Source organism: Rhineura floridana, chromosome 3 (assembly GCF_030035675.1).
Source record: "Rhineura floridana isolate rRhiFlo1 chromosome 3, rRhiFlo1.hap2, whole genome shotgun sequence".
In the NCBI taxonomy this organism is placed as follows: Eukaryota; Metazoa; Chordata; class Lepidosauria; order Squamata; family Rhineuridae; genus Rhineura; species Rhineura floridana.
The window spans coordinates 219,747,240-219,761,663 of NC_084482.1; the positions used below are offsets into that span (position 1 = coordinate 219,747,240).

General features: G+C 41.8%; 1 protein-coding gene across 1 annotated transcript in view; it reads right to left on the reverse strand.

The window, feature by feature from the left end:
- Positions 1 to 6,216: 6,216 nt before the first annotated feature.
- The window catches only part of LOC133379005 (vomeronasal type-2 receptor 26-like), a 34,318-nt gene continuing 26,110 nt past the window's right edge, over positions 6,217 to 14,424 (reverse strand). The window contains exon 4 of the mRNA XM_061613616.1: positions 6,217 to 7,127. Coding sequence (XP_061469600.1) covers positions 6,217 to 7,127 — 911 coding nt within the window. The remainder of the gene's footprint in view (positions 7,128 to 14,424) is intronic.

A 14,424-nucleotide genomic window follows, 5' to 3' on the forward strand; every position in this document is an offset into this window, starting at 1 on the left:
AGCCCCACAGCGTACCCGAAGTGTTGTGCATTGATAGAGGCATTTAATCAAGGACAGAAGTCGCTTCTCCACTGATGTCTGGGATAGCTTAACCCATAATAATTTTCTTGGAATAGAGTCGAAGGTGGCCTTAAGATCAATAAAGGCAACAAAAAGGCCCTTACCATAGGAGTTCTTATATTTCTCCGCCAGATGACTAAGAACTAGGCAATGGTCAATTGTAGATCTGTTTTTCCTAAAACCCGCCTGCTCCCAGCCCAAGATATCCTCCTCCTCTATGCAAGATTTCAGTCTCTCATTTAGTAGGCTAGCATACAGCTTTCCCACAACAGATAAAAGGCTGATCGGTTTATAATTTGAGGGATCGTCCCTGTCCCCTTTCTTGAACACTGGAATAACAACCGCTTCAAGCCAATCTAGGGGGAGTTTTATCTGGGTAAAAAGATTTGCCAGTAGTGGAGCCCACCAATCAATACGTGCCTTGATTAATTCTGGGGGTATGATGTCAATTCCCAGGGCCTTCCCTGTTTTTAAGTTGTTAACCAGGGTAATTATCTCCTGCTGCTGTATGGCTCTTTAACATTTTTATTAACAACTTGAATGAGGAGGTACACAGCATGCTTATCAAATTTGCAAATGATACAAAATTGGGGTGGGCACAGATTATACCGTGGACAGACACAAAATTCAAAGGGACCTTAATAAGCTGGAGTATTTGGCTGAAAACAACAGAATGAAATTCAACAGGGATAAATGCAAAGTTCTGCACTTAGGAAAAAGAAAACAAATGCACAATTATAAGATGGGGGATACTTGGCTCAGCAATACGACATGTGAGAAGGAACTTGGAATTGTCGTTGATCACAAGCTGAATATGAGCCAATGGTGTGATGTGGCTGCAGAAAAGGCAAATGCTATATTAGGCTGCATTAACAGAAGTACAGTAGGGCCCCGCTTTACGGCATTCTGTTTTCCGGAGTTCCCCTGATGCGGTGGCTTTCAATTAGGGGAAATTCCCCATTTTTAAAGCCGATTTTGCACTTTTGAGGCATTTTGCGTAGTTTTTGTGTCATTTTCATGTGACGTGACCCATTATAGTGAATGGGTTCTGCTTTATGGTGATTTCCGCTTAACAGTGGGGGCCTGGTCCTTAACCCACCATATAGGCAGGCCCTATTGTATAGTTTCCAAATCGCGTGAAGTACTGGTTCCCCTCTATTCAGCACTGGTTAGGCCTCATCTTTAGTACTGCATCCAGTTCTGGACACCACACTTCAAGAAGGATGCAGACAAACTGGAACAGGTTTAGAGGAGGGTAACAAGGATGATCAGGGGACCAGAAACAAAGCCCTATGAGGAGAGACTGAAAAAACTAGGTATGTTTAGCCTGGAGAAGAGAAGACTGGGGGGAGACATGATAGCACTCTTCAAATACATGAAAGGTTGTCACACAGAGGAGGGCCGGGATCTCTTCTTGATCATCCCAGAGTGCAGGACATGGAATAATGAGCTCAAGTTGCAGGAAGCCAGATTTTGACTGAACATCAAGAAAAACTTCCTAACTGTTAGATCCATATGACAATAGAACCAATTACCTAGAGAGGTAGTGGGCTCTCCGACGCTGGAGGCATTCAAGAGGCAGCTGGACAGCCATCTGTCGGGAATGCTTTGATTTGGATTCCTGCATTGAGCAGGGGGTTAGACCTGATGGCCTTATAAGCCCCTCCCATGTCTACTATTCTATGATTCTATGAAATACTAATAATTGTCCCACTAAATGGAACAACTTAACAATTTACGATATTGTATTGATATCAGTGTGATTTAATTGCTGCTAATTAATGGTTGGGATTTTATGTCTTTGAAATAAGCTTGAGGTTTATGGTTTTATGGCTAGAGACATCAGGAATGGGCTACCCATACCTTGGATTGTGGGTGTGCTCTCTGTCATAATGGTGAGACTCCTATGAATAGACAAGGAATGCTTCAATCCCAGAGTATTAAGCTTAGTTGTGCCCCATTTGGCTGAGGGGAATCATTAATATTAGGTCTGACTCCTCCATCATCTCTGGGTCCAGCTAGGTTAGAAGTGGAAATATTTGCCACAATTGAGGATAGACAGGTGTGTGTGACTATGTGTCGGAATGAGCCTACTGTACAAAACTAACTTTTATGTTAATTGTTCATCTCACTATTGCCTGCCCACCACTGGCATGTGGCTCCTTGGAGGTGACCAGAAGGGGATTCTGAAAAAGGTCAGAAAAAGTTTGCCAACTTCCACAGTAATGTGAACAGGTCGTAATGTTCAGAAGTAACTACTCCATGTGGTGCATGTATATTTGCATACAGCCTAAAAGTATTTCTTGGACCTTACTCTTATGCAGGCACTTTGTCAGTAAATGCCGGCCCAGGCTGACCTTTCCCCCCATGATGACCCATGTCAAGACCAGGAAGCCACTTCTGGGAGTTCTCACAAACATGTTTTCCTCCAGCTCTGCTCCTGCGTCACACAGAGACTTCCGAATGTTGCCATGGAAATGCCTCTCCCTCTTATAATTATTCTTCTTGCAAAGGCTTTACCCAAAGGTTGCCCATGAAACCAGTCACCAAAACATCAGAATGAAGGGCAAGGTGAGGTAATGCCTTGCAAGGTGCCTGAAAAGTTTGGTGCATAAAATATCCCTTGTGCTCCTGTCTTGTCCATTCGCCAGTGTCCTGACAGACCATGAGATTGTTTGCACCCCTGAGGTCCAGCCTCTGAAGGGACACCTGTTTGGCACATGTGTTCAGCTGTTTCAGGATGTGCAATGACTCTGAGTAAGCACCCTTACCTCAGCAGCACCAACTTCTGCTCTTTCTTTAATATATCTCTTTTCCTTTTTTTTTTTCATGCAGCTTTGCCAATTCCCCTTCTGATTCCCCTCATGCCTAAGAATTTTTTTTAACCCAGGCAATATCTTCATTCTGCTTTAGCAGGTCTCTCCAGCCATTCCCTACAACCCCTGCTTACAGGCCCTGTGGGATAGGAGTCATGGCTTTTCCCTCACAATCCTTCCTCCAACCTTTACACATCCTACATCACAAATCAACAGTGACAGTGCCTCCTTTTCACTGACTATGCCTGAGAAGATTTCCTCTCCTGACAACAAAGCTCAAAAGCATCTGGAAACTACTGGAAAGGGTCCTCCGATTGAAACCAGTCTCACACCCCATACGCAATATCATTGCTTAGAAATCCACCTCTCAAGGGCTGAACTTTCTTCCTCTTCTTTCAAGAGTCATTTCACCACACTCACTGATGAAGTTATGCCCTCTGCCATATCTTCTGTTTTTATATGCAATTATTTCATTGCCTTAGCAAACACAATGGGCAAAGACTTAATCTTCGTAATGCGAAGTTCCTTCCTAATTCCTCCAACTTGTTCACCTATTAGCACTGAAATTGCCCAACAGCTCTGCCAAAAAGCAAGGAAGCTAAAGGACTTTAATCCAATTTAAAGGGACAGGTACAGAAAACTTGGGAACTCTGCAGGATGGTTCCTTGCCCTCAGGGTTTTTAATCTTTCCTATGGAAATTCTTCTCCAAAGACTAGCCCTAGTCAGGGCCTATTCCTAAAGTTACTCTGATCCCAGTTGTAAAAACCCCAAAGTTGCTGAAGAGGAGAGAAGAAAAGACACTGCCTTTGGAAACCACAACACCATTTTCCAAAGAGGAGAGGGTTAATCCTGGACAAATCAGCATCCCAGGATCTTAAATCAGCTTTGCCCAAGTGCCCAGTTCCAAGGTGAACGTTTGCCCTCAGTCATCATTCACCAATTGATCACTTTCAGGGGTCGAGGAGCGTTTGTTTGGGAAAAGAAATACTTCCAATTCCTAACCTTTTACATTAACCATAACCCACCACACACCTTAAACATTCAAGGAGAGAGGGAGAACATGCAGGAACATTCATACAAAAACGCTGTACACAATCAGAGCTAACTGCATGGTACTCCAAGTGTCTGGGTTCTTTCACGTGTTGCAAAGCCACATGTCAACACTTATGTACAGGTCACAGAGCACCCTCACTGCCCACCATTCTCCACCAAGCTGTTCCATGTGGACGTTTGAATCCCCATACTGGTGTATACTTGTTGAAGACTCAAATGCCACCCCTGAGAGTAAAGCAGAACCTTTTGCTGGAATTAAACCTGCACGTCACTCTTACACTTGTATAACCTTACCCTTAACCATCAAAACGCACACAGAAAATAAAATAAAGCTTGGTTCATTAGAAGATAAAACAGGAAGAATATTGCCTTTACAAATACAGTAAATGTGAGCAGTGTCTAACTTTACTTCTGTCGTTCATTCCCTAATGCTATCGATAGAATAAGACAGAGATTCTCAACCTCTGAGGGTACATTCAGAGTTGTGGGAAGTCATACAGAAGTCAGAAAGGAACTTTCGGACTTGGCCTGTAAGCCAAACCTCTGCCCTTACTGAAAGCTTTACAAGACCCACAATTTCTCACCCTTCCTTTGTGCTGGTAGTTCTGTGCAGCCCCAATGTTGTTCCTAGAGTGGAATGTGTAGAGTAAGGCTGCAGTTGAGCCCCCAAGAGAGGTGCTACGTGACCCCTCTAAACTGTTAGATTAAAATACACTTTGTGCCCCCTTTGGGCTTGAACATAAATTGGGAGGGGGAATACGGCTGTGACAAATGGAGAACAAAGGAAAAATTTGAAATTCTTGATAGGGGTTCTGGCTTTACCAGATATGTTTCCTGTTAAGACTCCTGTTTCCTAAGGAATGTCACTGTAAATTCCTGGTTTGGGGTGATTGATCTCTTACCCCCTAAAAGACAAATAATATTGTAACCTTTATTGAGATGGCTCCATTTTTAGAAGCGTCTGTTCTCTAATGACAGAGAAACTCATAATTTTTAGGTTTCTTCTTGTCTCTGTGATCTTTGGCTCCCGGCAGTTACAGGTAGCTCATGCTTCCACAGAAGGGCTGTTTCCCAGGATTCTTTGCAACTCTTAGACTTCCAAACTTTGAGATGAATCAAAGAATGAAAAATTGCCCAAAATATTATTATTATTATTATTATTATTATACTTGTACACCACCCCATAGCCGAAGCTCTCTGGGCGGTTTACAGTAACATCCTTTGTAACAGTGTCTTTATGATATATGGTTTACTTACGCATATATACAACCTGAGCTTAAGATGGAACAATTCTCACTGTTAACACTCCAACAGATCTTGCTTCCCCTTTTGGTTTCTAGGAGTTTTCCCAAATCCTTGGCTGAGGATTCAGCCCAGAGAGCAAATCTCTCTGTGTCTTTCCAGCTCCATATCAGACTAACCCAAAATCTATCCCCTGCCCCAACCAGTTGTGTGGGAAGGGAAACGCTCATTCCTACGGCAACATATTGCTGTTTCTGTTATTTCTTATACTCAATTTTACTGTATTACAGTTTGAAAATCCACAGAATAATAAAATATAAGAACATATTTGAGAATCCTTGGTCTGGAAGATGGCAATATTTCATACATGGCTATTCCACTTTGGATTGCTATTCTTTAATCTTGTTTAATCTAGTAAAATCATAGAGCCAGTGTGGCATAGTGGTTAGAGTGTTGGACTAGGACCTGGGAGACCAGGGTTCGAATCCCCACACAGCAACGAAGCACACTGGGTGACCTTAGGCCAGTCACTGCCTCTCAGCCTCAGAGGAAGGCAATGGCAAACCTCCTCTGACTACTGCTTACCAAGAAAACCCTATTCACAGGGTCACCATAACTCGAAAACGACTTGAAGGCAGTACATTTACATTTCTTTTAGTAAAATTAGATTATCTCGAACAGATTTACTTACTGATATTATGATTATTTCTAATTCTTTCTATTTTCTATTTTCTTTTACTTATTTTTTATTTGAGATGTTACACAGTTTTTGGAAAAGTTACCGTACAAATAAAAAGATGATAGTGGTGATGATGATGTTAACATGCCATAAGTGTGTGCATATTTGCTAGAAAACAAGACTGTGCAAAATCAGTCAGGATGATGACAGATGCCATTAACTGCATAAATATGAGTGTGGTTGATCATGTTGTGATAATGCAATGCATGTAAAACATTAAGCTCATTGCAGTCCTTGTTTGTGATTCATTCATGATTTCTGCAAAAGGAAGAGAGACATCAATTCAAAACTGAATATTTTAAGAATCAGAGGTCATCTTTCATTTTTGTGGCCAGGTGCTCCTTTGCATTCAGATCAGGCCTGAGGACAATAATGTAGCACTTGGGAACAAAAATGCAGACCAGAAGCCCAGCACTGGAGGCCAAGATAGAGAAGACCTGCACGGCTACCATGTATTTCCCCTTCGTGCTCAGGTAGGTGGGCACAAAGGACACCCAAACACTGCAGAAGACCAGCATGCTGAAGGTGATCAGCTTGGCTTCATTGAAGGCCCCAGGTAGCTTCCTGGCTAGGAAAGCCACTGTGAAGCAGATGGCAGCCAGGAAGCCCATGTAGCCAAGGGAACCATAAAACATGGAGACAGACCCTTCATTGCATTGCAGGATGATCTCTCTAGGCTGTGAGTGCATATCAGATTCAGGGAATGGGGGAGAGATCCCCAGCCAGATAGTGCAGATGACAACTTGGACACTGGTGCAGGAGATGACAATGGAGTTAGCCAGACTCTTCCCCAGCCATCTCCTCACTTTGTTCCCTGGCTTTGTGGCCAGGAAGGCCAGCACCACAGTGATGGTTTTTGCCAGGACAGAAGAGATGGCGACTGAGAAGATGATGCTGAAGGCTGTTTGTCGGAGAAGGCAGGTTGCTTTCCTTGGCCTGCCAATGAACAGGAAGGAGGACAGAAAGGAGAGCAGGAGGGAGATGAGGAGGATGAAGGAGAGGTCCCAGTTGTTAGCTTTGACTATGGCAGTTTCTAGGAATTTGATGAAGATTCCTAAAACAAATCCTGTGGTTAAGGTCAAGAATAGGGAAATGGAAACTAAGATGACCCCCAAATTTTCTTCATAAGTCAGGAAGGTGATAGTCTTGTGAATACACTGATCTTGTTCTGTGTTTGGATGCTGATCATCTGGACATTTTGTGCAGTGGTCGGCATCTGAGGAGAAAAAAAGTTGCTAAAGCGTTAGTTACATCCTTAACCATCTGACTTCTATTAGACATGGACAAAATATGCAGATGAGGGAATAAGAATGTGTGTTTTTGAAGGGGAGGCAAATACCTTGTTGATTTTACAAATGAAAAGATCTGACAATTTCAGTTCTCCATCCCCTAACAGATGCCTTGTTGTAAACATTGTGTGGTTGGCAAAGTGCATCGCAAAATTCAAACAAGTGCAAATGCAAAAGATGGTTGTGTTTTGGTTCTAATATTGTTTTGAAAATTGAGAACCTGATAGATTCAGGTTGAAAAGCAAACGGAATAGAAATCCTCACACATTCCTTATTTCCTTATCTAATGTTTACCCTCGTATGCTGCTGCTCCTCCAAGTTTATGGAGGTGACACTCAAGTTTTTTAAAACAACCTTGTGAGGTCGGTTAGGATGAGAAGTAGTTACCCAATGTGTTTCAAGGCAGAGTGGGGATTTGAACACTGCTCTCCTGGGTCCTAATGCAACACTCTAGCAACTATACCACACTGGCTTTCTACAACAGAGGGCATGCTTCAGTCTTTGGCCTCATCACCCAAGAAAAGCTTTCAGACGGCAGGGGCAGGAAATCTGACTCTGTGAGATTTTCCAGAGGAGACCACAGAGGGCAAGATGAAGCAGTTTCTTAGCTTGGTGTATATAGATAGAACTGTGTTGTTCAATTCTGGAAGCGTAAGGTGGGTTAAGCCCACCGTTACTTAGGAGAATGAAATCCATTTGTGAGTTACAGTTGATTTGTACCCTTCCTTCAAGGAGTTCAGCTTACCATGCTTGTGGTTATCTTATTTTTATATTCACAACATTTAGGTACAAAAGGCTGAATAATAGTGAATGGCCTGAGGCAGCAAGCTCCCTTGTTCCTAAGCAGAGATGTGAATTTGGTACTCCTCAGTCCAAAGCCAAAACTCCAGCTACCTCATCAGTCTGGCCACAACTGGTTTCAGTTGTGGCTGCCCATCTGTCTGGTGCCTTCATTCACATCTTTTCAGTTCCAGGTAAAGACTTAATCTTTCCCCCAAGCATTTCGCAAAGCAAGCTGGAGGCCAAAGCTTCCTGAGGTTGTATGGGGATGGTTTCTTTTTATGATTATTTACATTACTGTTGTTTTTATCAATGTTGTAAGTAGCTTGGAGACATTCAGGTAACAAGCAACATCATAAACATAATCATAATTCTGATACTAATTATAATGTTTTAAACAAATTAACAATACAGAATTGGGATTTTGTATCCGAGTCTAAAAATATTGATACCCAAGTTAATGAAATAGCTAAAAATGTCCAAATTGAATCTCAAATAATTAATGTTTGTGTAAACAATAAAGGGGAAATACCAGTGAATTGACATGTATATGGAATATATCAAAATATCAACTGATATATATATATATATATATATACACACCACCCCATAGCCGAAGCTCTCTGGGCAGTTTACAGCAATTAAAAACAATAAAAACAAATATACAAATTTTAAAACAGAAAAACAATTTAAAAACAATTTTAAAAAAATTTTTTTAAAAAAATTTAAAATCACATGCTAAAGTGCCTGGGAGAAGAGAAAAGTCTTGACCTGGTGCTGAAAAGATAACAGAGTTGGCGCCAGGTGCACCTTGTCAGGGAGATCATTTCATAATTTGGAATGCTATAGTGAATGCACCAGGGGAGCAGGAGACTTGACCTCCTCTCTGAGATATTGGACTGCCCTACAAATTTGTCAAAATGCAAACACCATTTGGGTTGGTCTTTCACACTCCCGTCCACTTTCTGTGTAGCTTGGAAGAATTTGGTAACATGTGCCTCTGAGCATATGGTGAGTGGTGGCAACCCCTGCAATCAGCCCAAATAATAGACATGTGCTGTGCTGATCTTGTTTTAGCCGGGAGGAAGCAACATTATTAAGACAGTTGATATAGTTCAGATGGTCGCTTTAAATATGCCTGATATACTTTGCAATTTTAGTGAAATGTCCTATAGGAAATCATTTTCTTTTGTTTCTATTTCTGTGACTATGTGAAGTACAGCAACACTTTGCAAAATTTACACTAAAAAATCTCCAAACATAATTGTGGAATAAGGGCACTGACTTCTGCAGAATAGTCACCAGTGGACCTCAGAAGTGTCTCAATTTGCACAAGATAAAACTGTGGGAGGTGAAATTTATTCTAGCAAAATTCTAGGTGTACTCTATGTGTTTAATTGACCGTGCCCACCTTGCCTTAAATGAAATGGTTTAAACATAGCAGGCTGAAAACATGCACCCTCTTTTTTTCAACAGCTAGAGTCATTGCTGAAGGAGCAACATATTTTAATCACTCTGATTTTACATCAAACTGCAGTTTCAGATTCAACTGTTAATGTACGCAAAATAGAAATATAACCTCCAATTCGAAACACAAAAGGCTGTCTTCACCATCATATGACACTGACCAATAAAAAGGCTTTGAAATTAATAAAAATAAATTTGACACAGATTTCTAGGATGAATAATGAGGGAAATAAAATGTTCTAGTTTAGATTCTCTGTAGAAACATTAGTAACACAGGAAAGAAGCAAAGTAAGAACACCACCAACAAACATACAAAAATATACTTCTTTATCTTTGGAGATGGCAGGTGTTGCCAGCACTCCCCATATGCTCAGAGGCACATGTTACCAAATTCTTCCAAGCTACACAGGAAGTGGATTGGACTGTGAAAGACCAATCCAAATTGTGTTTGCATTAATTTGTAGGGCAGTCCAATATCTCAGAGAGGAGGTCAGGTCTCCTGCTCCCCTGGTGCATTCACTATAGCATTCCAAATTATGGAATGATTTGCCTGGCGAGGTGTGACTGGCACCAACACTGTTATCTTTTCAGTGCCAGGTCAAGAATTTCCTTTTCTCCCAGGCATTTTAGCATGTATTTTAAAATTATTTTAATTTTTTTTTAATTGTGTTTTTAAATTGTTTTCCTGTTTTAAAATTTGTATATTTGTTTTTATTGTTTTTAATTGCTGTAAACTGCCCAGAGAGCTTCGGCTATGTCGCGGTATATAAATGTAATAAATAAATAGCTACCCAATTTCCCTGCTTTTTAAAGTTTGATAGAAATATCTGTGGGCTATAGGTACGTTCTTAAACCACAAGGCTTTTTGCCTAGTAGTGAATTAACCTGCTTTTTAATCGGGGAGGTAAGAAATGGGATCCTGTGCAAGTTTGCTGAGAATGGATTGATCATTTGCATGCTTATTGAGTTCAGTGGGATTTACTCCCCTGCAATCATGCTTAGGATAGGTGAAACTGACCACAGGGGATGGGGAGGGGAGGGGGAGGGGGAGGAGGAAGGAGGGAGGGGACAAAATGCAGAGGGGAGGACTGGGATGGGAGCAGGCAGGATAGGGAGGGAAGGAGGACAGGCTTGATCATTTGCATGTTTATTGAATGCAGTGTGATTTACTCCTGTGCAATCATGCTTAGGATAGGTAAAACTGACCAGGAAGGGAGGGAGGGAGGGCTGGAGTAGGCAGGGGAGGAGGAAGAGAAGAGGGGAGGAGGAAGGGAGAAGAGAGGGGAAGGAGGGGGAAAGCAGGTCTGATCATTTGGAAGGGGGTAAAGGAAGGAGGAGGGAAGGGTAGGTTTGATCATTTGCATGCTTAATCATGCTTTAGATAGGTAAAACTTAACATGGGGAGGAGGAGGGGAAGGGGAAGGAGGGGATGGGGATGGGGAGGGAAGGGGAGGGAAGGGCAAAGGAAGGGGGAAGGAAGGGGCAACCAGGAGGGGATACGAGGGAGGGTGGGTTTGATCGTTTGCATACTTGTTGAATTCAACGGGATTTATTTCTGTGCAATCATGTTTGAAAATGGAAATGGACCGCCTTCGAGTCAATCCTGACTTATGTTGACCCTATGAATAGGGTTTTCATGGTAAACGGTATTCAGAGGTGGTTTTTCCATTGCCTTCCTCTGAGGCTGCAAGGCAGTGACTGGCCCAACATCACCCAGTCAGCTTCATGGCTGTGTGGAGATTTGAACCCTGGTCTCCCAGGTCATAGTCCAACACTGACCTGGGGGAGGAGCAGGAAGGGGAGGGGGAGTAGATTGGGTGGGTGGGCACTGGGCAGAAGGGAAACCCCTTTCCTTTCCAAAAGGAAAACATTCTGAACGGTATCTTTGCTTTTCAGCATTTCCGCCACCTTTTTATTCTACAGCAGGCACATGTAGCCTCCCACCTAAATTTAAACCAAAGCTGTGCCTCGCCACATCCACACCAGGCCTTTATTTTACTTTGGACAGTCATGGCTTCTCTCAAAGAACCCTGGGAAGTGTAGTTAGGGAAGGGTGCTGAGAGTTGCTAGGAGATGCCCTGTTCCCCTCACTTCAATCAGAGTGGCTGACTGTTAAACCAGTCTGGCCGCTGGAGCTCTCTCAGTGGAACAGGAGTCTCCTCTCAGCACCCTTCACAAACCACACTTCCCAGGATTCTCTGAGGGAAGCCATGACTGTCTCAAGTGAAATCAAAGTCTGGAGTGGGTGTGGTGCCCTGAGTAGGCGTCCAGCAGCTGCGAGTCTGGCTTTTAGAATGCTGACAGTTGGTTCTTACTGAGCATGCCTGACACTATAATAGGGTTCCAGCCAAAATTTCTGAAATTAATTAAAAATCAGCCAATCATTTTTTTAAAAACTTTTATACTGCAGAAGGTGAAGGTCAGAGTATGGGGCAAGGTCAGTGTTAGGATTACAGGTACTCTGTGAACATGGCTGATTTTTAATGAATTTCAACAGATTATGAGAACTCTCAGAGAAAGTCCGAAAGGGCTCTAGAGTTTTTCTCTCTCTTTTTAGACTTTGAACTCTTTATTCTCTGACTGTTTTGTGTATCACCATGAAAATTGACAGCGTTGTTAAGCAAGCATTTCTGAGTTCAGGACTATAAGTTTTGTAAGGTTTTGTTTTGAAAGGAGCTTATGGGAAGCATCAGAATGGCGTGGGGGTATTTTTAATTTAACATTGCGGAATGTGAAAAATCCATGCTGGCTATAGTACACAGCCACTCTTGTGGCTGTATAATCCAAATGTAATATACAAATACTTAGATAGTAGGTGAGCCGGGCTGTATATTTAGCAAACCTTGAGCTGTCCTACATGCCATTTGCTGGCTGACCTGTGAGAGACTTACTATTTGGAAAAGGCCCCAAATGGTGAGTGACAACGGAAAGTGGCTAGCATCCAAACCAGGAGAAAAAGACGGGCAGAAACCAAGATGCTAGAAACGTAGAAATTTATTGTTTGTAATACCCAACACGTTTCAGCCTGTTGATTTTCAGGCCTTCATCAGGAGCTATAAATAAATGAAACAGCAGGGACAAATTACTTACATAAACATGTAAAATCATACATATGAAATCTATAAATCAATCTGAGACTTACATTATAGGCTGGCAAGAAGTTCAAATGAGCAGACCGCTTCCAACAATATAAATGCCTCAAAGAAGAGTACATAGGCATATGTATATATACAAGCAACCAGAAATGAGATGTAGGTGAAATCACTTAAACGTTCTTCTTATGGTTAAATAAGAAACACCTGAGAGTGGAAAACAAGTAAGGGACCATGGATATTATCTGGATTTCATAATAGAAGAAGGAACCCTAGTGGTTTAAATGAGGAACTCGAGTTCTATAACGTAAGCCTATAATGCCTATAGTCTCAGTTTGATTTATATATTTCATATGTATGATTTTACATGTTTATGTAAGTAATTTGTCCCTGCTGTTTCATTTATTTACAGCCCCTGACGAAGGCCTAAAAATCAACAGGCTGAAATGTGTTGGGTTTTTACAAACAATAAATTTCTACTTTTCTAGCATCTTGGTTTCTGCCCCTCTTTTTTCCTAAATGGTGAGTGCCCACTGGTAAAATATTTGGAGGTATCACCTCACATTAAATCTGGACAATTTTGAACCAGTTAATACCTATTTTTCAGATTGCGCAAACCACATGTTCATTCAAGATGCTTCAAAGGATATACATATTTTCTCAGGAGAAGATAGGTTAGTAGTATAAAGATTTAGGTTCGTTCAGCTCTGGTGGGCTTACTGATTTGTTTGTTACATTTTTCTCTCTAGGTGATTATATTATGCTTTGTTACAACAGCAAACCGTCTTTGTAGTGACAAAATCGAATCATATATTGTATCTATATTGAGCACTGAACAAGACCCATTTAGGGTAGAAATGTATTTGGTCTACTATCTAGGTATTTATATGTTTCATTTGGTTTGTCACAACATTGCTGGCTATATCAGTTGATATTTTGACATACTGCATATACATGTCAATAATATAGAACTTTTAGACATTTTAATTATTTGTATTTTCCTTGCATTGTTATATACATGCATAGAAAAAGGAAATGGACTGCCTTCAAGTCAATCCCGACTTATGGCTACCCTGTGAATAGGGATTTCGTGGTAAGCGGCATTCAGAGGGGTTTACCATTGCCTCCCTCTGAGGCTAGTCCTCCCCAGCTGGCTAGGGCCTGCTCAGCTTGCCACAGCTGCACAAGCCAGGCCCTTCCTTGTCTGCAACTGCCAGCTGGGGGGGCAATTGGACTCCTTGGGACTATGCAGCTTGCCCATAGCTGCACAGGTGGCAGGGCACGTAACCCCTGAGCCACTCACTGTGGGGGTGATCTTTAGCTGGCCCTTGACACCCAGGAGATTGACATAAAAGTTGGATACTTTATTTTATTACCTTCGTAATCAATATTTTAAACCCAGATACTCAAGCCCAATTCTGCATTGGTATCCATTTTTGTAGGTTGGGTTTACATTCCCTTGTTCCTTAAATCAGAAACAGGAATCCTTCTTAAAGCCTCCTTCTCTTACTACAGTGTATCTGCACCCAGAGCTGTTCCAGATGTTTTGGCCTACAATGCCCATAAGTCCGAACAACATGGCTGTGTTGTCTAGGACTTGTGGAAAATGATTTTAATCTTGTTATAAGTTGTTCGTTAGGATGTTAAAAGAAATAGATGCCCACATCACCCTGAGAGAAATTCCTTGACGTAGCTCTTGTAGAAAAGCCTGTAGCATCAGGGAAGATGTGTGTCAAGGTCGCTTAATTTGCTTAGGCATCGCATTCCTATGTTAGAGTAATGGCGCTTATACCCCTACCAACGCCCTAACCTGAAGAAGAGAAAACCAACACCATATAAGGAAAATGGAAACTGGACAGGGGTCTTCCATGAGGGGAGAACGAAA